Source organism: Peromyscus eremicus, chromosome 2 (genome assembly GCF_949786415.1).
Source record: "Peromyscus eremicus chromosome 2, PerEre_H2_v1, whole genome shotgun sequence".
In the NCBI taxonomy this organism is placed as follows: domain Eukaryota; kingdom Metazoa; phylum Chordata; class Mammalia; order Rodentia; family Cricetidae; genus Peromyscus; species Peromyscus eremicus.
In genome coordinates, this window is record NC_081417.1 from 158,665,714 (window position 1) to 158,691,403 (window position 25,690).

The 25,690-nt window shown below is 47.6% G+C and overlaps 1 protein-coding gene and 1 pseudogene across 3 annotated transcripts in view; both read left to right on the top strand.

Moving 5' to 3' along the window:
* The window catches only part of Slc2a5 (solute carrier family 2 member 5), a 34,562-nt gene that overhangs the window by 1,378 nt on the left and 7,494 nt on the right, over positions 1–25,690 (top strand). For 2 of the 3 annotated variants that reach the window (XM_059255424.1, XM_059255426.1), the window contains exons 2-5: positions 9,202–9,278; positions 15,359–15,457; positions 15,905–16,065; positions 20,830–20,954. In XM_059255424.1, the coding sequence (XP_059111407.1) occupies positions 9,249–9,278; positions 15,359–15,457; positions 15,905–16,065; positions 20,830–20,954 (415 nt within the window). In that variant the 5' untranslated portion in view covers positions 9,202–9,248. Of the gene's footprint in view, positions 1–7,773; positions 8,520–9,201; positions 9,279–15,358; positions 15,458–15,904; positions 16,066–20,829; positions 20,955–25,690 lie in introns of those variants that run through there. The other variant, XM_059255423.1, reaches the window with a different exon arrangement.
* On the top strand, positions 19,329–20,037 carry LOC131904326 (serine/threonine-protein phosphatase 4 regulatory subunit 2-like; annotated as a pseudogene).

The window sequence follows — 25,690 nt, forward strand, 5'->3', positions numbered from 1 at the left end:
GTTAAAGGTGTTCCTCACTACGCTCAGCTAGACCTGGTAATACCACTGCCTTTCCAACAAGCCCGTGCGGTGAGATGGCCTAATACCACTGCCTTTCCAACAAGCCCGTGCGGTGAGATGGCCTACAGACTCAGCCACCCGGAGGAACTTCCACTTCCAGGAGCCCTAAGGGTGTGGGGCTGTTGCTCATAGTTTGGATACACAGGGGAGCCGTGTGGGCCCCACAATGCTGACGGCTTCCACAAGTACTCCCCAGCTGTGAAGGTGGGAAATGGAAGATACATTACCTGGACTTAGCTCAGCCCTGTGCTGGGGAATGGTGGACAATGCAGCAAGGCCCTAGGGTTGTAACGCTTGCTGATCTGTGGGCTGATTTGAAGGTTTCATGCTACTGTAGGGGAACATGTGTGCACTTCCTGTCCTGCCCTCCTGTGGCCTTGAAGCACACAGTGCCACACAGCAGTTAACTGAAGCTCTCACATAGCACGATGAGGAGCCCTTCCCTGAAGAGATGTAAGCCATGTCTACCTCTGCCTCCTAAGGTCTCATCTAAATGGAATCATGTGGCAGTCTTCTGTGCAGATTTTTTTAATTAGCATTATGCTTTTTTAAAACATGTTTTTTTAGATTTATTTATTTATTTATTATGTATACAATGTTCTGCCTCCATGTATGCCTGTATGCCAGAACAGGGCACCAGATCTCATTATAGATGGCTGTGAGCCACCCTGTGGTTGCTGGGAATTGAACCCCAGTCCTCTGGAAGAACAGCCAGTGCTCTTAACCTCTGAGCCATCTCTCCAGCCCTTAAAATATGTTTTTATTGAAATAGAATTATGTCACTTTTCCCCTTCCTTTCCTCCCTCCAGCCCCTCCCAGATGTCCTCCCTCCAACAGCAAACAGCAATGATTTGCTTGCTTTTCGATGCTGGGGATCAAACCCTGGCAACATGCATGCTTGCCAAGTGCTCTGCCTCTAGGCAGCATCCCCATCCCTGAAATGAACCCATTCAAATGGCTAAGGTGGGGCTGGATCCACAGCTCAGAGGCTGAGAGCACTGGCTGCTCTTTTAGAGGACCCTGGTTCCAGTACCAGCACATGGCAGCTCACAACCATCTGTAGCTCCAGTTCCAGGGGGATCCAGTGCCCTCCTCTGGCTTTCTCAAATTATCACCTATATGGTACACAGATATACATGCAGGCAAAACACCCTTACACATTAAAAAAATTATAAAGTGTTTTAAGATGACTGAGGTGGTACACGCCTGTAATCCCAATATTGAGGAAGTTGAGGCCAGAGAGTTATGAGTTCCCACCAGGCTAGGGTACATCCTGAGACCCTGGCTCAAAAACTCCAAACCAGTAGCTATATCCCAGAGACAGAACACTTGCCTAAACCTGTCCAGGGAAGTCCTGGGTTCTGTCCCCCACCATAACCATAAGAAGGCTAAAAGGCTAGAGAGGTATTTCAGTCATTAAGTACTTGTCTTGCAAGCATGAGTACCCAAGTTCAATCCACAGAACTCCTGTAAAAAACTGAGGAGGTGGAGACAGGAGGATTCCTGGAGCTGGCTGGCCGGCCAGTCTAGCCTGAGTTGTGAGCTCCAGGCCAGTGAGATGCTTCCTCTCAAGGAGGTGGGCAGTGTCCCTAAGAACGACAGCCCAGGTTGTCTTTTGGCTTCCACAAGCGTGTGTACACCCATGCACATGCACCACACACACATTCAAATAAAAAAGTCAATAAAGTCAATAAATAAATTAAGATATATAGCCCTTATGTATTTTTTAACCACAAATTGAAGCGTGCTGGCATTGGAGGGTGGGGTAGCTAGCGAGAGGGCTCCATGGCTAAAGGTATTTCCTGCCCTTCCAGAGGACCCGAGTTGGGTTCCTAACACCCACGTCAGGCATCTCTCAGCCACTTGTAACTTCAGCTCCAAGGGAAGTGGACCCCTCTGGCCTCCAAGGGCACCTGCATACCCGTGACGTGTGTGTGCATGCACACACAAGTAAAACTAAAAACAATAAATCTTAAAGAAAACAAGTGGTTACTTAAAACAAAGAGGACATGCTTAATTATCAGAAGCCATGCCCAGGCTGGAGAGATGGCTCAGCAGTTAAGAGCACTGGCTGCTCTTCCAGAGGTCCTGAGTTCAATTCCCAGCACCCACAAGGTGACTCACAACCATCTAGAATGAGATCTGGTGCCCTGTTCTGGCCTGCAGGCATACACGCAGGAAGAACACTATACATAATAAATCTTTAAAATAAAATCCATGCCTATTGCTGAGGAACAGTAACAACCTGACTCTCATGCTCTGGGCCCGTGATTCTGAGGAACGCACCCTTCTGTGCGGTACTGTACTCTATGATAGAGAGGTCAAATTCTGCTCTGAGGAAAAGAACAGAGTAAGCTGGTCATGCCTCAGGAACTTCCACTCCAGGTGCCGAGTCAGAGTGCGGATGGCAGCCTCCCTGCTTTGGAGACATGGGTCAGAAGCGTGGACAGCTGCTAGAGGATGACAGAGCAGACTCCTGCCTCCCCTCCTTCATTACTCACTGTTTTGGACTTGGGTTCTCATGGCCGGGGGACACACCCTTGCGGTGTACAACTGGGGACAGGGCACAGGTGAGAGCAGGCACTTTGGACAGGCATTGAACTTCAGACTTCTCATGTCAACCCCTCTCTAGGCAAGGTGCAACCCAACAGCACAGCTGAAGAACAGATGTGCACGCTTGGACCTCGTTATGACCCTTTCCTTATCATGCCGGCTGCGGGACCGCTGCCAGTCCCTGCCTCAGAGCAACCTCCAGCACACACCCGCCTCAGTTTGTGACCTCAGGCATCCAGGGCTTTCCACGATGCTGTGCACTCATGCTGCTGAATAACCTGCCACGATGCCCCATGGCTCAAAAAGATAATGACGTAAGGAGAGATGCGTTGGTTGCTGCTGACTAGAATGCTCTATAATTTGAATACAAAAGAAAGTGATTGCAATTGTGATAAGGTAGAAGCTGGAAACCTCCATCTGCATCCATCAGCACACCAGGGTCCTCAGGCCACTCACTGCCAGGAGAATACTATGTCCTTGGCTTTAAAATCTGAAGAAGTGGCAGTGTTGCTCAGTGGCAAGAGCTGTGAGCACTACACCAGCGTGGAAAATTAGGGTAGAATCAGAACAAAGCCTGTATGTGGGGGTGTCCTCACTTCTCTTCACATCTCCACCAGTTAGGTGAGACATGTAATCCCAGCACTCTGAGGTGGAGGCAGGGGAACGGTTGGGGGGGGGGGCGGTTTCAGATCATCTTCACTACATATGGAGTTTTAGGCCAACCTGGGTTATATGAGATAACCACCAAGGGACTGGAGGCATGATTCAGAAGTTAAGAGCACTGGCTGCTCTTCCAAAGGACCTGGGTTCAGTTCCCAGCACCCATATGGTGGCTCACAACCATCTTTAACTCCTATTTTAAGGGGTCTGATATCCTCTGCACGTGGTGCACATACATACATATGTCAGGCAAACACTCAGACATAAAAATTAAAATAAATAAAAAATTAAAATCTTTTAAAAAAAAAAAACCTCTACCAAAAATCACACTTTGTTTCATTTTATTAAACCTTTTCTTTCCCATTTACAGTGTGCAGGCGAACCCAGGGCCTCATTCATGATGGGCATCTGAACGACACTCCCAGTTCCCTTCCCAAACATCTTTGAGACCAAGTCTCAGTATATAGTGCAGACTGGATGCTACTCTTCCCATCTCAGCATTCCCAGTGTAGGAATATAGAGATATATAGAGATATAGATATAAGTATAGATATAGTTATATAGTTATAGATATATACCACGATGCCCAGTGTGATGGGTAGTTTTAAATGCCATACTTGTGTCAACCTAGAATCTTCTGAGACAAGAGCCTCAGCTGAAGAAGTGCCCAGATCAGGCCTGTGGGCATGTCTTTAGGGGATTGTCTTGATTGTTGATTGACATGGGAAGTCCCAGTCCATTGTGGGCAACACCATTCCCTAGGCAGGACTCCTGCACTAATCAGAACAGGAGAAAGCTACATGAGAATAGTAGGCAGCTTGGGTGCATTTGATTCTCTGCCTTTGACTGTGACTGTGATGTGACTGATTACTGACTGAGTTCCTGCCCTGATTTCCCTCCAGTGATGGACTGTGACCCAGAAGTATAAGCCAAATAAACCTCTCCTCCCCTAAGTTGCTTTTTGGTCAGGGTGTTTTTTCACAGCAACAGAAAGGAAATCAGGACACCCAGCTTCTCCCAGATTCTTAATGCGTTCTTCTCTACATTCCTAAAAGAAGGTCCTGAACTCAGAAGGAGGCAGTCTCCTGTTAGTTTGAGGCCAGAACTCAGAAGGAGGCAGATCTCTGTTAGTTTGAGGCCAGCCTTATCTACATAGTGAGTTTCTGGATAGCCGGGGCTGTGTAGAGAGACTCTGTCTTAAAAACAAAAAAAAAAAAAAAACAAAAAGAAGGCAAGGCTACAAGCCCTGACGGGTGCCTGCCTGCCTGTGGGAGCCCATAGAGGTTTCCTAGTGAGATCCGAGCTTGCTTTACCCAGCAGGGCTGCATAAGGGGATGGATTGACCATGTGCGTGGTTACCAGGTGTCTGGAAGGGTCTGCACTTGGATGTGCAGTAGGCTTTGATCTAGCAAGGGGAGGGCTTTTGCCCTGCCCTTGGCATTCCTTTAAAAAGCCCTTTAGAAGAGACAGAGGGCCGGTGGATAAGGATCCAGGCCCTCCCGAGCTATCCTGTGTTTCTATCTGACTCTCTCCCCTCTATATTTCTATCTAAATATTTCTCACTTCTCCCTCCTCAAGAGTACCCTGAGGTAAAAGTGGGAGCGGGTCTCCCCTCAACTCCTCCTCCTGTTCCCTTTACGCACTTCAGACAACCTGATTTTGTAATTCCTTCATTGCAACACGCATGCTATTAGTGCATGCTGTCTCCTTTTGGCGCCCACCACTGCCAGAGCACTCTTCATCTTCCCTTACTTCCACGCTCAACCCCTCCCCGACTCCCCCACCCCTGCCAAGAGCCATTAATAGCCCCAAGTTGCTCAATATGTTCATGTGACTAAACTCCGTACACTGCTTAGTTTTTTTTGTCAGTGGACGGGAAGACTGACCTCAAACGCCTTCATCTGATTGGCTTGCGGGCAAGTCTGTGGGGTATTTTCTTGGATAATAGTAGTTGATGTGGGAGGGCCCAGCCCATTATGGGTGGTGCCACCTTCGGGCAGGTGGTCCTGGGATGTATTAAAAAGGCAAGCCATGGAGACCACACAGTAAGCTGTGTTCCTCCCTGGTCTCTGCTCGGTTCCTATTCTAGGTTTCACTTGAGTCTCTCCCTTGGCCTCCCTCAAGGGTGCTGTCATCGGGAGATGGACTAGACCCTCTCCTCCCTAAGTTCCTTTGGTCATAGTCTCTATCACCGCATAGGAAGTCAACTAGTACATTCTGTTTCCCCAATGAGAGTCTGAGCCCCAAGAGGCCACGGCTATTTTTGTACCCATTGCCTCTCCTCTCTGGTATAAAAGGCCCAGTAAATAAAAACACCGACTAAAAGGAAAATCATGGGATCTGTGGGTGGTATGTAGAATGAGTAGAAAATTTCTTAATAAAGAAAAATAAAAAAAGGAAAATCATACATAAACTCACACCCCAGAAAAAGCAGCTCCCAAACTCTAAGATTTCGTTCTCTCCCCGACATCCTTTCTTTCTTACTTGTTTTTTGTTTTAGCTATGGTCTCACACAGCCCAGGCTGTCTATCCAAGTATGGCCTTGATCTACCTGCCTCCACCTCCCAAGTGTTGGGATTAAGAGCTGTGACCAAACCAGGCAAGACTTATTCTAGAACTGTGCACTGACAGTTTCTGTGTTGTGTTACTAATCATGGTTTTGGAATTGAGATCTGAGACCTAAATCTTCATCCCTGAATTCTTGGCAAAGTTCTTTCACCATTTAGAAGCAACATGAGGGGCTGGAGAGATGGCTCAGCAGTTAAGAGCGCGTGTTCTTGTCGGGGAGCCAGGATTGGTTTCCGGCACCCACATGGTAGCTCTTACCCATCAGGTAACGCTAGTTCTGGGGGATCTGTTGCCCTCTTCTGACCTTGGCAGGCACCAGGCACACACGTGGTACACACACACACACACACACACACACACACACACACACACACACACAGAGGCAAACTCATGAGAACACTCACACGCATAAAATGAAGTAAATAAATCTTTTAGAACATTTTGGAAACAACTTAATGTGAACGGTCTGAGAGGATGTTTGGTGGCTTTGGTACCTCCTATTGTTCCCCACAGTGGATCAAAACTGCCTCCTGGAGAGGAGGGAGTCACCCAGGTACTGCACCTGAGTCACATCCCTTCTTCCCTTTAACCCTCTGGCTCTTATCAGAGATGGCTCCGAAACACAGGCCAAGTTACTGGAAATATTAGTCATGTGCGTTCCCTCCACATGCCTCCTTCTGTGATCTGTAACTCACCCAAATGTCCATGAGTGTGGAGGCCCACAAAGGTTTCCTAGTGAGATATGAGCTTGCTTCACCCAGCAGGGCTGCATTAGAGGATTGCTTGACCATGCGTGTGGTTACCAGGTGATTGGAAAAGGTCTGCACTTGGCTGTGCTGGGGGAGGTCTTTTGCTCCACCCTTGGCATTCCTGTAAATAGCCCTTTAGAAGTCACAGAAGGGGCCAGTGGATAAAGCTCCAGGCCCTCCTGAGGCTACCCTGTGTTTCTATCTGTTTCTCTTCCCCATCTTTCTGTCTAAATCTTTTATCCCTCTCTCCTCAAGAGTACCCTGGGGCGCCTTTAATCCCAGCATTCGGGAAGCAGAGCCAGGCAGATCTCTGTGAGTTCAAGGCCAGCCTGGTATACAGAGTGAATTCCAGGAAAGGTGCCAAAACTACAGAGAAACCCTGCCTCGAAAAGCAAAAAAAACAAACAAACAAAAAAGAGTACCCTGGGTTAAAACGTGGGAGCAGTTGGCCTCTCATACCTGAGTTCGTCGGTGGTGTTTGTTAAGGTCTTTAAAAACTCTTGACAGTTGAGCTGCTGGTTCAGACTCGTGGGTGACCCCAACATTTGGGAAGCTGAGGCAGGATCCTCTCAGGTTCAAGGCCAGCCTGAACTATATAGTGGATTCCAGAACAGCCTGGACTACAGAATGAGACCTTGTCTTAAAACAAAAATGAATAAATAAGAGCATAAAAATAAATCCCAAAGCTAAAATACAGTGGCAGATTTCCTTCCTAATCCAGAAGCCACAGAAGCAAGGGCAGGATGGCCAGGGAAAGCTCAGCAGGCTGAATCCATCCGGCCACTAATGGGGCCGGGGAGGGGAGGTAACCAGAGGGGGCAGTCTGAAAACCAAGAAGATCCACGCACTCCCAGGCCAGAAGCACCCAGGGCACTGTGTCCCCAAGAGTGCCTACTGCCCTCCTTCCAGCCCTAGAGCCTGTTAGCTGTGGCATGGCTGTGTCCTGAGACTCAGGACAGGTCTTCAGGGAACACAAAAGACGCGTCTATAGAACAGCCTCCGGAGTACCCTGAAAGTGCCCTTGGGGCAATGACCCTGATTCCTGTGGGCAGGCTGCGGTTGGGGCACGAAGGACCATCTGGGATGAGGAGGACCAGACAGGAGCGCGGCCCCATCCTGCACACGCCCTCTTCCCGGCTCAGCTCAGCCGCGCGCCCTTGAGACTGAGTGTGGACGAACGTTGGTCAATCACGCAGAGCTGCGACTGCGCGGGAACCAGATACCGACTGAATATTCTCTGAGTGTCTGAACACAGACCTGCGCCTGCCCTGCTGGGGAAGTCGAGGCAGGGATTGAACCCCCCGCTTTCAGATCCCTTCTTACCGCAAAACAGGCAGAGAGAAGAGAAATAGCTGGGGGCTAAGAAGCTGGTTTTGGTCTCTACACGCCCCAAACTGCAAACTTACTTTCTTTTCCTTTCTATACCTCACTTCTCACCCCCAAGTAAGTGACACCACCAACCATCCTCAGTTTACATGCATTTTTTTTGGAGGGTCTTTTTCAAACTCTTTAAAATATATGGAAAGCTCTGGTCCTGCCACGCCTTAGTTGGAGACTCGTGTTGGAGTTGTGTAGGAAGAAAACAGAAGTTTTGCTGAAGGGAGACGTCTCCACTGTCCGTTGCCACTTGAGTGGACCTACATTCCTGGATTCGTAGTGGGCTCCGAATAAACTTCTGAAGGGTGAAGGAGAGGGAGAAAGATGTCCGTTGATTGGACTTGAGCCGCGCAAATAAATCAAAGAGCATGCCTAAGACGAAAATCTGCAGGCCTGGGGGGACTTTGCTCTGGATTCTGGCCACTTGGCCGGGCCAGCCCCGTGGCTGAACACGTGCTGAGTGCAGGAGCGGCAGTGGCCAGGTTGTGGGCAGACTGCTGGACCCAGACCAGCCTCCGGTGCCTTATCCTGCCCTGCTAAGGAAGAGTACAGGTATTTACTGCTTTCCCAATAGTGAGAAGTGTATCTCTCCGGGCCACTCAGAGTTCCCTAAAAAGACAAAATAAAAACTTCTCCTTAAAAAGACGAAATATAAGTTTCTCCTTAGAAAGTGTTCCTTGGGTCCAGGGCATAGCTCAGTACTAGAGCTCATGCACTCAACTCAGTCTCCAGCACCAATAATCATAGTAATCGTAAAGACAGTATTAATAATAGGTTGGGCATGGTTGCTTGGGCAAAAACTGACTCTATCTACTAGGGCTGCTTGGCTGTAGAGCTCCTGGTGGGGACCGCTCTGCTAAGTCTCTACAGCCCATCTGTTGCTCCATTGTCTAATGTGGTGTCAGGCAAGTGACAGCTGCTTGTGTCCATGTGTTCCAGACAGAAATAATCTTCCCAGTCACTCTTCAAGAACATGACTGGGAGAAACTTGAGCAGTGGGGAAACACTGAGGGCTGTTTCTCCTGGGTGCCACACTGAGTCTGCAATTTCAGGGCACACATTGGTTTAGCCAGACTCTAGATGCTTAATTTAAAAAGCAGAAGTGAAAGGAGGGGGCGGTTTCTCAGTGCCCGAAAGGGTTATTCTGATTTAGACTGGCAATAAAAATGCAATTGGCTGGGAGTTGGCATGACCAAAGTGCAATCTAAATGTCTTCCCTCTCCACACGGCACAGCTGGCACTTTGAGGAGTTGAGCTGCAGCTGCCCTTGCAGAGCAAACGATGGAGAAAGACGATCGGGAGAAGGAAGGGGTGAGTGTGTGGTTGGGAGCAGCTGGGGCTCTGGACCTGCTCAGCTTTCCTTGGACATCCCCGGGGCTCTGGTGTTGCGGAGCCTGCCTTCAGCTGGATGCACTGTCTGGAAAGGGACGCTTGCTCAGAAGCCCACCAACAGCTGGGCTTTAGAGTAGTAGCCTGATGTTGATAGACAGATGCCCACTAGGAATCATGGCACTGGAACAGCTGTTGAGAAATAACTGGGCTGGGGGTGTGGTTCAACTCGTAGAGTGCTCACCTAGGATGCGTGAAGTCCAGATTTTCAGCCAGCTGTGCCGGCACACATCTGTGTCTTAGCACTTGGAAAGCAGAGGTTGGAAGATAAGGAGTTTGAGGTTAACCTCAGCTACAAAGGGAATTCAAAGTCAGCCTGGGATAGAGACCCTGTCTCAAAAAATTAAAAATTTTTTTTTCTTCTGTTCCAAACACACAGTGTAGCTGTGGGCTAGGTGTAGATTTCTTTGCCTGCGGAAAATTTGCAGTGCCAAGAAGGTAACATGAATCGATCAACATCCACTTTCAAGGAATTTGCATTTTAAAATTTTTAAATAATTAAAATTTTAATTTAATTTCAATAATTCATTTCCCAGTAGCATTTGCTCATAAGTGGGCGGGGAGAAGCATGCATTTGTGTAAAATATTATTTATTGAGGTCCATTAGACATGCAGTCTGGAAGCAAGGTCTGCAGTGTATAGTGCGGGCATGGGTTTGGGAGGGAGAAGCGCCTGCCATTGGGTCCAGCTCCATCCCATCTGAGCTGTGGCTAAGACTTGGGCCAGGTATTTAATTGCAGCAATTTAGTTATTGAGACAGTTTGTACCACTGAGGCTGGCCTCAAACTCCTGATCCTCCTGCCTCTACCTCCCAAGTGCTAGGTTGTGTGTGCCATCTCACCTTATTAACTCTTTTAGTGTCTTCTCACCTACAAAATGGACCGATAGCCCCTCCTCTCCTTGTGCCAGAACAGTTACACAATGCACATGAAGTGTCTGGCCAGGAGGGAATGCTCCTGTCCATATTTCTGCTTGGTTTATCCTGTGGAGCAGGTGACCTCACTATTGAAACTGGGCACAGGATGTCTCTGGGGCTGTCTAGCGTGATGAGGAACATCCCAGCCTCTCCCCACTTTATTTCTGGTATGATAAACAAATGTCCTCTAGAGGGCAGAATCAACCCCTCCCTGCAAACCAGAATCACTATTTCAGCGTTTACCCAGGGGCTTCTCTTGGATTATCTTGTTTCATTTTTTTTGTTTGTTTGTTTGTTGATTTTCCAGTGCTGGGAACTTAACCCAGAGCCTCGTGCACGCTAGGCAAGTGCTCTACCACTGAACTACACCCCCAGCCACTTTCTCCCTTTCAATTTAAAATAGGGGCTCTCTAAATGGTCTAAACTGGCCTCGAACTTGTGATCCTCCTCCCTCAGCCTCCCAGGTGGCTGAGATTACAGGCCTGTGATGCCGCGCAACCTGTCTGGGATTGTCACAGCTGAGAATGTGTTTGACAGGTCAAGTGCCATCGCCTGTATTTGATGGTAAGGCACCTGAGAACGTGAAGTCCGGGGTCACAAGAGATGCTGTGCCTGCTGCTTAAGGAGAAAAGGGAAGAATGGGGATGTCCCCACATGGTGCACTCTGCAGATGACTCTTGGTGGAGGGAAACAACTCAGGCAGCTACTAGCATGGGGCATGGGCTGACCTCAACTGTCTGCCCCTCACTGTCCAGGCTTGAAGCCAGGCATGAAGCCGGGGGGGGGGGGGGGGGATTAGGAGAAACCAGGGAGACAGAGGCCGCATGGTCTTCTGGGAAGATGCTAGACATCAGTAGGGCCCAACTGTCCCTCAGTAGCTGTGCAGCTCAGGCCTCAAAAATTACTTAAGAACTGTTGAATAGATCTCTTCTTTTTCCTACAAACTAGTGCTTTGGACAATGAGGACATGTTTTGTGAAGTGTCTCTGCCACAGCTACTTTAGTGTCCTGGACGGTCCTCTGACCTCCCTAGCTCCTCATTGCTGAGTATTAACTGACTAATGAGCCCACCCATGTGTGATACTTACTGTAGATCAGCTGGGGCTGGGGGAGCCTCCTTCCCTGTATTCTTCAATCAACCCAACAGGGTCATTCCCAATGGTGGGTACTTTACTTAGGCCTCAAGATGTTTCCCCAGTAATCTGGGGAGAGTGGGGTGCTGAGGAGGGAACCTAGGGTCTCATCCATGCTCAGCAATTGCCCTGTCACTGAGCTATGTCCTAGCCCCAAATTCTTTTCCTCCTTCTCCTTGAAAGGAGAAAAAAAGAAAAAGCAAGCTGAGGTAAGACTGTAACTCATGTGACATATCAACCATGTAAAGATGTAGTTAATCGTTCTCAAAAAATAAAGGGCGTCCTATTGCTTTGTGCCTGGATGGTCATGCAGAGTGGCAGAGTCAGGCACAGAAAGACACAAGCTGCATTAGCAGACGTGGGTGCAGACCAGAAGAGCGGTTGCCAGGGGCCTGGGGAAGAGGTAATGGGCGATCTGCTCAAGAGTTCAAAGTTTCTGTTGGTGGGATGAGCGAGCCTTGGAGCTGCATGTCAGGACCTGTGATTGCAGTTAGTGATGCAGTGGTGTGCAGCACGCTGGCCATACCGATTGCAGCTAGTCCTCCTTGGGTTCTTCTTGGGAGTCACTGAGTGCATTTTATACGTCTTCACCACACACATAGGCAAAGGTAACTGTGGTGATGTATTGTGTACCCTAATAAACTTGCCTGAGGATCAGAGGACAGAGCCAGCCACTAGATTAGACATAGAGGTCAGGCAGTGGTGGCACACACCTTTAATCCTATCACTGGGACACAGAGATCCATCTGGATCTCTATGAGTTCAAGGCCACACTGGGCTCCATGAGATTGATCCAGTATAAGAGAGAAACAGAGCCAGGCAGTGGTGGCACACACCCTTAATCCCAGCACTTGAGATCTCTTGCCTTTGCTAGGGAAGTACACACACCTTTAATCCCAGGAAGTGATATGGCAGGGCAGAGAAAGGTATATAAGGCGTGAGGGAACAGGAACTCACTCTCTTTAGGCTGAGGATTTCATAGGGGTAAGAACTAGGGGCTGGCTGCTCTCTTCTCTGATCTTTCAGTTTTCACCTTGATATCTGGTTCTGGGTTATTTTATTAAAAAACCATCTAAAATTTGAACAACAGGTAACTATGTGTGGTGGCCAGTGTAGTGATGAGATGACTGTGCTACATTTTACAAAGGGTGTGTAAACACCATGCTGCACACCATAAAGACAAGCCAGACCTGCCTGCTCTTTGGAAGACTGGGACACAAGGAACACACATTCAGTGGAAGCCTGGGCTACAGAGAGAGTTCAAGGTCAACCTCATCAACTTAACAAAACCCTCTACCCATTTCAAAATAATAGGTAAAGGGGAGATTAATTTGTAAATCTTTCCCCCACTTCTATTTTTGACCAAGACTAAAAGTCTTTTCATTGCTAGTTGGTGCTCAGTCTCATTGGCCCTCTAGTTCCAGGAGGGAAAAGGAGGAAGGACCCAGCTTGGGGGCAAAAACTGGTCAGTTTTGGTACCATAGGTAGGATGTGGTTTCACGAGCTACACTCCTCCTCAGAGAATTAAACAGCAGCCAAGAGGCTGAAGAGATGGCTCAGCATTAAGAATGCTTGCTGCTCTTCCAAAGGACACAAGTTCAATCCCCGGCACCCACATTGGACAGCTCACAGCTGTAAGTCCAGGTCCAGTAGATCTGGCACTTCTGGCCTCTTTGAGCACCTATATTCATGTGCACATGTCCACATACAGACCCATACACATAATTAAAATAAATCTTTTTATTTTTTCCCAAGACAGGGTTTCTCTGCATAGCTTTGGCTGTCCTGGAACTCACTCTGTAGACCAAGCTGGCCTCGAACTTGCAGAGATCCACCTGCCTATCCCTCCTGAGTGCTGGGACTAAAGGTGTGTGCACCACCACCACCCAGCTATAAATTTAGTTTTTAAAAGCAACAGGTCGGGGCTGGAGAGATGACTCAGAGGTTAAGAGCATTGGCTGTTCTTCCAGAGGTCTTGAGTTCAATTCCAAACAACCACATGATAGCTCACAACCATCTGTAATGAGATCTGGCGCCATCTCCTGGCCTGCAGGCATACATGCAGACAGAGCACTATATGCATAATAAATAAATAAACCTTAAAAAAAAAAAAAAAAGCAGCAGGTCAGCAGCAAAGGAATGCTTGTGGGGTTGACTCAATGACTTTTGCTTTTGGATTGTGGCATCCATTGTTAGGTCCTTATCTAAAAAGGCAGGGATTGTTGGGGACCTACTTCTGAGGAAGAGAGAGATACCTCTGCTGTGAGGGCCCCTAGACCACACAGCTCACTTCTTGGAGGTTGAGAGAAATCTCTGGAGCCGGAGGCAGAGATAGGAAAGCCTAGAACTCTTCTAAGAACTTTTCCATCATCAAGACCTGTCCTTGAAAGTTCATGGGCTAGGTGTGGTGGCACACGCCTTTAATACCAGCACTCCAGAGGCAGAGGCAGGCAGATCTCCGTGAGTTCAAGGCCAGCCTGGCATGGTCCACCTGGTGAGTTCCAGGATAGCCAAGACTGTGTAGAGAGACTCTGTCTCAGAGAGAGAGAGAGAGAGAAAGAATGAGGGGGGGGGGGGTAGTTCACACCTACAATGCTGGAACTCAGGGAGGCTGAGACAAGAGGATCAAAAATTCAAGGCCAGCCTGGGCAATTTAACAAGACCTGTCTCAACACAACACAACACAACACAACACAACACAACACAAACCATTAAGTGGTAGTGGAAAGCTTTATTAGCATGTACAAGACCCAGTCACTGTCCAATCCACACAGCCAGCCAGCCAGCCAGCAGCTGATTAAACCAGGCACACACACAGACCCACACACGTGCCCCTGGTGCACACACACAGACCCACACACAGGTGCCCCTGGTGCACACACAAGCACAGACCCACACACAGGTGCCCCTGGTGCACACACACAGGCCCCCACACAGGTGCCCCTGGTACACACACACAGACCCACACACAGGTGCCCCTGGTGCACACGCACAGACCCACACACAGGTGCCCCTGGTGCACACGCACAGACCCACACACAGGTGCTCCTGGTGCACACACAAACACAAACCTACACACAGGTGCCCCTGGTGCACACACACAGACCCACACAGGTGCCCCTGGTGCACACACAAGCACAGACCCACACACAGGTGCTCCTGGTGCACACACAAACACAAACCTACACACAAGTGCCCCTGGTGCACACACACAGGCCCACACACAGGTGCCCCTGGTGCACACACACAGGCCCACACACAGGTGCCCCTGGTACACACACACAGACCCACACACAGGTGCCCCTGGTGCACACACAAGCACAGACCCACACACAGGTGCCCCTGGTGCACACACAAGCACAAACTCACACACAGGTGCTCCTGGTGCACACACAAACACAAACTCACACACAGGTGCTCCTGGTGCACACACAAACACAAACACACAAAGACCCACACACAGGTGTTCCTGGTGCACACACATACACACACACACACACAGGTGCTCCTGGTGCACACACACACACACAGACCCACACATGGGTGCCCTGGTGCACGCACGCACGCATGCACACATGCACACACACATACAGACCCACGCACAGGTACTCCTGGTATGTGAGGAATCATTTGGAAAGCACTACAGAGGGCCAGCTGCAGCTGTGTGGAGCCAGTTGTAGTGAGCCGGCTGCAGAGGTTCTTGCTGGAAGTTCCAGCTACTCAGGAGGTTGAGGCAGGAGGATTGTTTGAGCTGAGGAGTTGGAGAACAGTCTGGATAACACAGGGGGTTGGAGGAGCGCCTGGATGAGAGCCTGTTCTAGCCCCAGTGGGTCAGTCTTTGGATAGAGAGTAGCTGGAAGACCAAGGGTGAGGTTAGAACGGCTGTGTGCACACTGGACGTACAGCAGAGGCCCGCTCTTGGCCCCTCCCTGACACCCACCCTGCCTCTCACAGAAGCTGACCCTGGTGCTTGCCCTGGCAACATTGATAGCTGCCTTTGGTTCATCCTTCCAATATGGGTACAACGTGGCTGCTGTCAACTCACCGTCAGAGGTAGGTAGGTCACTGTGGTAAGTGAGCCATAGCTGTTGACGCAGGGAGGGGCTTAGAGGTGCACGTGGTCCCCAGAGAGCAAGCTCAGCCGACCCCTTAAGGGAAAGGAGGGGAAAGTCCCTTCAGAACCCCAGGCTAAGTGAATGGCCAAGTCCTCAGACCTCAGGTTCTCATGAACTTACCTTCTGTGGCCTGGCAGTGTGTGGAGTCACCTGGAGGGCAGCGGCCACACCATCCGGAAGGCTGCAGCGATCCCAGGGTGTGAGAAACACCATAAGTGTTGGCCTGCCAGAGTTCTTCCCATGGGTGTTCCAGTCAACACACTACCCAGGCAGCTCTGTCCCTATCTCCAGTAGGGCTGTCCCCGTTCCGTAGCTAAACACCTCTATTAATTCTTTGTGCAAAATGAGCTCAGCTGGTCTGACAGTCTGTTCCTTCTGTCCCCAGCTCATGCAGCAGTTTTACAATAACACCTACCAGGAAAGAACCCAGGAGACCCTTGATTCCTTCTCCTTGACACTGCTGTGGTCCGTGACGGTGTCCATGTTCCCCTTTGGAGGCTTTATTGGTTCTCTCATGGTTGGACCCTTGGTGAATAAGTTGGGCAGGTAAGCTGGGGCAGGTAAGCTGGGGTGCGTGCGCGCGCGTGCATGTGTGTGCGTGTGTGTGTGTGTGTGTGTGTGTGCGTGTGTGTGTGTGTGTGTGTGTGTGTGTGTGTGTGTGGTGTATGTACTTACTGTTGTTAGTATGTGCATGTAAGCGTGCTAGTGCAAGTGCAAACATGTATGTGTGCTTGTGGAAGCTAGCAGTAAATGTTGAGTGTCTTTCTTCTATTCCTTTTTACCTTTTTTTAATTGATTTATTATTTTTATTTTATGTGTATGAGTGTTCTGTCTGCATGTATGTATGTGCACTGCCTGTGTGCCTGGTGCCTAATGAGGCCAAGAGAGGGCACTGGATCCCCTGGAACTGGCATTAAGGACTGCTGTGAGCCGACATGGGAGTGCTGGGAACGGAACCCAGGTCCTCTGCAAGAACAGCAAGGCTTCTTAACCACTAGGCAATCCCTTCATCATTTTTTTTTAAGATAGGGTCTCACTATGTAGCCCTGGTTGGCCTCAAACTAACAGACATTCACCTACTTCTACTCCCTGAGTGCTGGGGTGAAAAGCACCCTCCCACAGCTGGCCCCACCTTTCTTTAAGACAGCACCTCACCAAACCTTGAGGCTGCTCGGCTTGGCTTGGCTGGCTGCTCAGTGTACTTCAGAACTCTGCCAGTCTTCATGCCCCCCTTTCCCCGCTGCCCCGCCCCCACCCCTTCTACCTCTATTACTGTGCCTACAGTCACATACCACTATGCCTAGCTTTTTAAATGTGTTCTGGATATCAGAATGCAGGTCTCCAAGCTTGTACAGTAGGCACTTTACTGGCTGGACCATCTCCCCAGCCTTTGTTTTTGTTTTTTAAACAGGGTCTCCTATAGCCCAGGTTAGCCTCACACTCACTATGAAGTCAAAGGTGATCTTGAACACCTGATTTTCCTGCTTCTACCTCCCAATTGATGGGATTGCAATCATGTGCCAGCAGGCCCCATGAGGGTGGGTAGATTTTTATTACCCCAAACTTACAGATATGCATCATCAGCTTTTAAACATGGGCCTGAAACAGAAGTTCTTATCATGAGATGAGGGTAGTAACCAGGATGGCAAATTTTGCTTTCTATTGGGGCCATTCAAATAACTAATGTTTGGGAAGCTAGACAAGGGACCTAGGTCCCATGGCTGGGGATGTCCCCAGGAATGAGCATTGTGTGCCAGGGAAGACATGGAGCTCCATGTCCTTTGCCTCATGCAAACCAAAAGCTCCTTCCTCATCAGTGTTTTTGACACTGGCAGAGTTACTTGCCATATGCAGTCATGCATCCTACAATCTCGGGACTCTGTAGGTGAAGACAAAAGGATCTGGAATTCAGTGCCAGCCTGGTCTACAAAGTGAGACCCAGTCAGGATCTTGGATCAAGACCAGAATCTGGAACCTTCCTTCTTCATACTTTTGGAAAGTCTTGGGGCTGGAGAGATGGCTCTGCGGTTAAGAGGACTTGTTGCTCTTGCACAGGACCCAGGTTTGGTTCCCAGCACCCACATGGCGGCTCCCAACCATCTGCAACTGCAGTTGTAGGGTATCTGATATCCTCTTTGGACTTCAACAGGCACTAGGCATGCACACAGTGCGCAGACATCCATTCAGACAAAATATTTATACACATAAAATTAAATATATAAAAAAAATTAAATTTTTTTCCCTTAAGTATACAACCTCTGATTGAGGATCTGAGACCCTGAGATCACTCTGTGAGGTTAGTGTTGAACCCATAGCTTTCTCTGGGAGCCCCAGGATGAGTCAGATCTGTCAGATACAGGTCAACACTAGTGAGCACTTGCCCAGGTGGGGCCCAGCCTTGCTCACCAAGCAATCCACTTGGAACTTAATCAGCATGCACTTATTTGTTTACAATATTTGCAGGTATTTTAAAAACAGCAAGAGTGGCTTAACTTAGGGATGTCGTCTATGTTCCAAAGCACTTCTAGAGCATTCATAGCTGAGCAGGCTGGCTCACTCCTGTGATCTAAGCACTTCAGAGGCAGCAGAGTCTAAAGTTTTAGGCCAGCCTACATGGCATAGTGAGATTGTTTTTAAACACCTTTAATCCCAGTACTCGGGAGGCAGAGGCAGGCAGATCTCTGTGAGTTCGGGGCCAGCCTGGTCTACAAAGCTAATTCTACGACAGCCAGAGCTGTTACACAGAGAAATCCTATCTAAAAAACAAACAAATCTTCTTAAATATGTATGCACATACACACATATACACACATTTGCATACAGAGACACATGAGTTTTAGTTGGCTTTTGTTTGTTTGCTTATTTTATTTGGTTCTGAGGTTGTGGTGGTAGAAGCCAAGGCCTCCTGCATGCTAAAAAAGCAGTCTAACACTGAGCTGCATCTTCAGCACACAGCTGGATGTGTCCATTTTCTTTCAGCTATGTTGAAACCTCTCTGGACAGGTGTTCCTGTTCTCCTTTGTTTGGTTTTAGTTTTGGGTTTGTTGGTTTTTGTTTTGTTTTGTTTTTTCTATGTTTTGCCTTTTTTTCCCCAAACAGTATTTTTTTTCAAATTTATTTTTATGTATATAGGTGTTTTGTCTGCATGTATGTATGTGTACCATGTGTGAGCCTGTTGCCTGCGGAGATCAGAAGAGGGCATTAGATCCCATGGAACTAGAGTTATAGACAGCTGTGAGCCACCATGTAGGTTTCAGGAATTGAACCTGAGTCTCACAAAAGAGCAGCTAGTGCCCTTAGCCACTGAAATATCTCTCCAGACCCCTTTTGCTTTGCTTTTTGGAGGCAGGGTTTTAGATGGCAATCCTCCTGCCTCAGCCTCCTAAGATGTGGGGCTACAGAGTTTAAGACATGAACCGGCTCTGTTTACTGTAGCTGAGAGTTTTCTCTCCGGGTCCCGCCAAGCTCCGGCAGTCTGACAGCCCACTTATAAAATAAACACACAGATGCTTATATTATTTAAACTGTTTGGCCTAATGGCTCAGGCTTCTTGTTAACTGTTCTTATATCTTAAATTAACCCATTTCTATAAATCTATACCTTGCCACGTGGCTCGTGGCTTGCCAGCATCTTTACATGTTGTTTGTCATGGCGGCGGCTGGCAGTGTCTCTGACTCAGCCTTCCACTTCCCCCAATTCTCTTCTCTTTGTCCCGCCTATACTTCCTGCCTAGCTACTAGCCAATCAGTGTTTTATTTATTACTCAGTCGAGCAACACACATAACAGCTGCAGGAGGCACTGAAAGATTTTGAGAAGAGGGGGGGGAAAGGAAGTTTATCCGGTCCTGAATCAGTTTCTCTGTCATGTAGCCAAGACAGGAGAAACAATGATTCAGTGGTCCCAATTTAAAGGTTATTTTATTTTCAAACTAGAAAAAGTGATGGATGATTTCAGAACTTCAGCTCCCAATCCTAATGCTAAATATATTCCCTTTGATGAATAAAGGAAAGAATACTAAAAATTGTCACTGGATTTAATGGTATCCCTTTTACTATTCAACAACTATGTAAATTGCTAACAGGTCCAAGAAAAAATTATACAGGAACAGACAAATTTCTCAGAGGAGTAGAAAAGAATGTAATGGTTGTTAGCTGTGTGTGTCCTTCTTCAGAGAAGAACAGTTCTAATAGTTTAAACCGAATGAATGTGTTATGTTTTCTGGAAACTCACCAAACTATACTAACAGGTCTAATATAAATGGGCCTCGAACACCCAGGCCACTTAATCAACCAAAGCTTTCTTTGTCAGCCTCCTTGACAGCAGCCTTGTGTTTCTTGTATTTTTACATCAGTTTATATTTTGGCATTTCTTAAGGCTGTTTTCAACCTCTCTTTTTGTTTATACTGGCTTTTTGTTGTTTCAATTCTTATGTTTTCTAACTCTTTTTTCTTCATTTTAAGCATCAATTTTTTTCTTTCATGCATTATACTTTGGTATTGTATCTAAAAATGCATTGTGAAGCCACCTAGATTATATACTTCTAGAATGTTCTAGTTTTACTTTTTTGTCATTATCATATTGTACCCTTTATCTATCGTAAAAGGTACAAAATCTGTGTCTTGATTCATTTTTATTTGTTTGTTTTTTAATTTTTATTCTTCATTTTATTTTATATGTCTGGGTGTTTTGTCTACATGTGTGTCTGATGCCCAAGGAGACCAGAAGAGGGTGTCAGTTCCTCTGAACTGGAGATACAGATGGTTGTCAGCTGCCATGTGGGTACTAGGAATCGAAACCCAGGTCCTCTGCAAGAGCAGAGTGGTCTTAACTATGGAGCCATCTCTCCAGTCCACGTGTTTTGTTTTTGTTTTTTTTGTTGTCATGCTGGAACTGAATCAGGGCCTTATCACAGGCTAGGCAGCTACTCTCCCACCCAAGCCACATCCCCAAGACTTGTTTGTTTTTTAGACAAAGTCTCCATACTGTGCCACCAGGTCTGGCCTGAGTCGCTGGGCTCCAGGGTTCCACACACCCCAGGCTTCAGAGTGTACAACCACAGCCCGCTGACACCACAGCAGATTCACTTTCCTGTGTCTTCGGATGAGTCCGTTCCCCTCTGTCCTTTGCTCCACAGCAGGATATACACTCTGTTAGCTTCAGGTCCCAGTGATGCTCACTGTTCTAACTAGCTGATGGGGCTCTGAGTAGACATTGAGGGTGTTTGTTGACTGCATGAATTAGTGATGAGTGAACGATGAAGTGAATGAATGAATCCTTACACTAACCTGACTTTCCCACCCCCTCTACAGAAAAGGGGCCTTGCTATTCAACAACATCTTCTCTATCGTGCCAGCCATCTTAATGGGGTGCAGCAAAACTGCCAGATCATATGAGCTGATCATTGCTTCCAGACTCATGGTTGGAATATGTGCAGGTAAGGAACCCTGTCTGCAGTGCCGTTCAGCACAGAGGAAGCAGAACTGACTCAGGGATCTGGTGTTGTCTGGTGTCTTTGGGAGCCCAGAGCTTGAAGCTGACCCTCCACAGGCACCTGAGTTTTACCTGGTTCTCCTGGGTGGGCAGTGGGCAGAACTTCACGGCAACGCTTCCTGCAGAGAAAGCTGTCTTTGGCTTTGTTTTTCCAAGGCTGGGATTGAGCCCAGGACCTTGTAAAAGCTAGATAAGCACTCTATCACTGAGCCACAGTTCCTAGCCCAAGAAAGCTGTAAGAATAAACCTCAAACCCTGAGTTTACAAGGGTCCTTCCAGTCTGATCCTTTTTTTCCCCCCAGCATGTCAGCATTGGCTAGGATAACAGTCAGTCGGAGGGTAGAGGTGTCAACTTAGCGAGCAGCAGCTTTGTGTGACAGTAGACTGTCCTATGTCATGGGAACAAAAAGATTGCATGAAATTTTGTTTCGGTCATTGTTCATCTGTGCATGTGTGGGAGAACCAAGCTGAAAAATCAATTTCTGTACTTTTTAAACTGTGGTTTGTGGTCTTAAAAAAGTTGTGGAACTTGGGCTGGGCAGTGGTGGCGCATGCCTTTAATCCCAGCACTAGGGAGACAGGTAGGAGGATCTCTGTGAGTTCAAGGCCAGCCTGGTCTACAGAGTAATGGGACAGCCATGTTACACAGAGAAACCCTGTTGGGGGGAGGGCAATGTGTAAAACTGGTTTGTAAACCCCACCCACTGTCTTCTCAACCCAGGCTGTCTGGGATATGCTGCCTTAGTTTTAGAAAGGTCTCCCCTAATTGCTTAGAAATGGAGACACTTCTAAAGTCACAGTTGTGGCTTCCCCAACAGTCAGCCTTTCCCAGTGCCCAGCCAGGAGTGGCTTTGCCAATTCTCAGGGTCCTTCAGAAGCAAGGTGGGCACCTCCTGACCTCTGCCCTCACATATCTCCTCCTGGATGGTCTCAGAGTGACCTCTCCTTCCTAATGTGGGATAGGGATGGAGGGATGATCTGGCTGGCTGTAAGCAAATCCCTAGAGCTCATTAATAGGCAGAGAAGTTTGCAAGCTGGTGAGCCAGAGGTGGCGCACACCTTTGATTCCAGCACTCAGGAGGTGGAGCCAGATGGATCTCTGTGAGTTTGGGGCCAGCCTGATCTACAATAGTTAGCTCAGGCCAGCTAAAGTGAAGAACTGCCAGACAGGGTGGTGGGGGAGATATAGCCACATCAGGAGAAAACTAGCCATGAGGCACGCTTCACTCAGCACTGAGTTCTTGCTCCCGGTCCCACCCCCAGCCCCCACCCTCACCCTCACCCTGAGAGAGCATCCCCGCCATCATGACCTTACCTAGCTTGGCTCTGCCTTTGGTTTTCCATGCAGAAGCTTTTCAAGAAATAGAAAGTTCCAGAAGTTGTCAGCTAGTGCGGTCTCTTTCCCATTGATCATGAACATCCAGGATGGGTTTCCAATAATAAAGTGATAAACTCTAATAAATAAATCACAGCTAAAAATCTAGTGTATGTGTGTGTGTGTGTGTGTGTGTGACACACACACATATAAACACATAACACATATAAACACATAAACACATAAACAGGTAAATGTAATTTTAAAATCTTAACCTAAGCTGGGCCTGGTGGCACACACCTATGATATCAGCTACTTAATGGGCAAAGGTAAGAGAATTTCAGGTTCAAGTTCTGCTTTGACTACAGAATGAGTTCTCAATTAGCTTGGACACACCATATCTCAAAAACAAAAACAGGAAAAAGGGGGGCTATGAATATAGCTCAGTGGTAGGACACTTGCCTGACAAGATCAAAGCCCTGGGTTTGTTCACAGCACACACACAAATAAATTCTAACCTATGGAGAGGAGGGCTCCTAACCACACTCTAACACTTGCCACGCTGAAGCAGGAGGATTACCAGTTTGAGGCTAGCCTGGACTGTGTATATGTAGCAAGACCTTGATTGTTTGGTTTTCATTTGTTTGTATTTGCTTTTGAGACAAGGTCTCCTCTGTAGCTCACGCTAACCTCAAACTTTTAACAATCCTCCTGCCTCAGCCTCCGAAGTACTAACATTATTAGGCATGCACCAGCACACCTGGCTAAGATCTTTGGGGGGATAGGAGGACCCCAACCTTTTTTTTTTTTTTTTAAAGATTTATTTATTTATTATGTATACAGCATGTATCCCTGCAGGCCAGAAGAGGGCACCAGATCTCATTACAGATGGTTGTGAGCCACCATGTGGTTGCTGGGAATTGAACTCAGGACCTCTGGAAGAGCAGTCAGTGCTCTTAACCTCTGAGCCATCTCTCCAGCCCGACCCCAACCTTTATGCTTCAAAAGCATACTTTTAGTCAACAATTTGTCTCATATTTTTTGATTTGCATATTTACTTGGGGGCGTGGCAATCTGATCTGTGGAGATCAGAGAACGATTTATAGGAGTCCATTTCTTCTTCCATTGTTTGTGATCAAAATCAGTTTTTCTTGCAAACTCAGTGTTTCAGTCTTGGCAGTGATCACCTTTTCTCACTGAGCCATCTCACTGGCCCTGCTCTCAGATTTTTGGTCTTGGGACTTCTTTTCATTCTTAAAATAATTGAGTGTTCCATGGGGCTCGAAAGATAGGTCAGAGGTTAAAAGCACTTGCTGCTCTTGCAGAGGACCTGGGTTCAATTCCTCAGCACTCACATAAGACAGCTCACAGCTGGGACCAAGGAGACCCAAGGTCCTCTTCTGGCCTCCCTGAGCACAGCATGCATGTGGTATGGGGACAGACACACACACAGACACACACACACAGACACACACACAGACACACACACAGACACACACACACACACACACACACACACAAAGTTTTTATGGAAAATAATCAGCCAGAAAACAAAACAAAACGACTGCCAGGTGTGCTGAGCTCAAGACTCAAGACCAGGCTGGTCTACCCAAGACTCTGCCACAAAAAAAAAAAAAAAAAAAAAAAAAAAGTATGTTTATTTTTTAAGACAAGTTTTGTAAGAAGAGTGACTCGGGCTGGAGAGATGGCTCAGAGGTTAAGAGCACTGGCTGCTCTTCCAGAGGTCATGAGTTCAATTCCCAGCAACCACATGGTGGCTCACAACCATCCGTAATGAGATCTGGTGCCCTCTTCTGACCTGCAGGTGTATATGCAGACAGAACACTGTATACATAATAAATAAATAAATCTTTAAAAAAAAAAAATTTAAAAAAAAAAAAAAAAAAAAGAAGAGTGACTCATTTCACATCCTTGCAAATCACTTTAATGTCTGTCTTAACAGCAGACAGTTGGATTTTCTCTTTGTCTTCATGAAGCAAATGATAAATTATATTTATACAGTAAGTAAGTACAGTGGACAAAAGTACAAACCGACCACCATCCCTGGGGCTGAGAGACACCTGGGTGAACTCCTCCGGGGTGTTCAGGAAGGGAGTGGTGTAGCAGATACAGTACACGTGGCCAGTGGCCTCATGACCAGCACAGCAGGTGACAGGGACGTGTGCTGGATGGCCAATGGGAGGGAGGAGCCCAGAGGCTATGGGATGGGGCCTTGGTCAGAAAGCCTCTTGGAATCTGCTGCATGATCACAGGCCCGGTTGGATTTTCAAATCTGCCCGTGTCCAGTTAGTTGTAAGAGTAGATGGCAAGTGGCTTCTAGAAAACTACACGCTCTGCTCCAGCGAGGTCAAGAAGGAAAAGGGTAAAGAACACCCCGAGACAGTAAGGAAAATAGTTTCAACCTCAGAGATGCCCACATTTGAACTCAGCTTCTCACTCACACCTGGACAGTCACGTTGTGATCAGGCTTCCTGCCCTTGGACCACTGACCCCAACACCATAGCTCACCCTGAGAATAAGTAATCAGCCCTGCTGTGAGAGAGGAGCAAGGGTGGCTGAGCCTTGCCTTCTGGGGGCTCACGGTTCATGGGTTTGTTATTGATTGACTCCTTGGCAAGAAGGCTGAAGACTTTCCCTGGCCAGCAGGAATGCAGACATTACAAACCCAGATCCAACTCCAGGGTCTTCCTCTTCCACTGAGCCATCTCATCAGCCCCCGACTTCATCCATTCCTAAAAGAGGCATATTTTGATATGATGGAAACTTTTACAAGATTAAGTAGTGGGGAGCTGGAGAGATGACTGAGTTCAGTTCCTAGTACCCATGTTGGGAGGCTCACAACCACCTATAACTCCGGTTCCTGGGGGATCTGACCGTTTAACCTTTGAGAACATCTGTGTTCATGTAAACATGCCCATGAAGACACACACATACACACACACAACCACATTACTAAAAACAATAAATATTTTTAAAGATTAAATAGTGGGGTTCAGAGTAGCCCCAGCATTACGTAAATCCTAGCAATGTAGATTTTCAATGATATATACTGAAATTTGTCGTTTTTTGTTTTTGTTTTTTTACATTTTTAAGCTTTTCTTGGTTTTGCTTTATTTTGGCTTGTTTTCAAGACAGGTCTTCTTTGTGTAACAGCTCTGGCTGTCCTGGAACTCACTCTGTATACCAGGCTGGCCTTGGACTCACAGAGATCCACCTGCCTCTGCCTCCTGAGTGCTGGGATTAAAGACATGCTTCTTTTAGATTTATTTTTACTGTATGTGTATAAGTGTACTGCATGTACGTCTGTGTGCTACATTTGTGCCTGAGAAGGTGGTGAGCTTCCA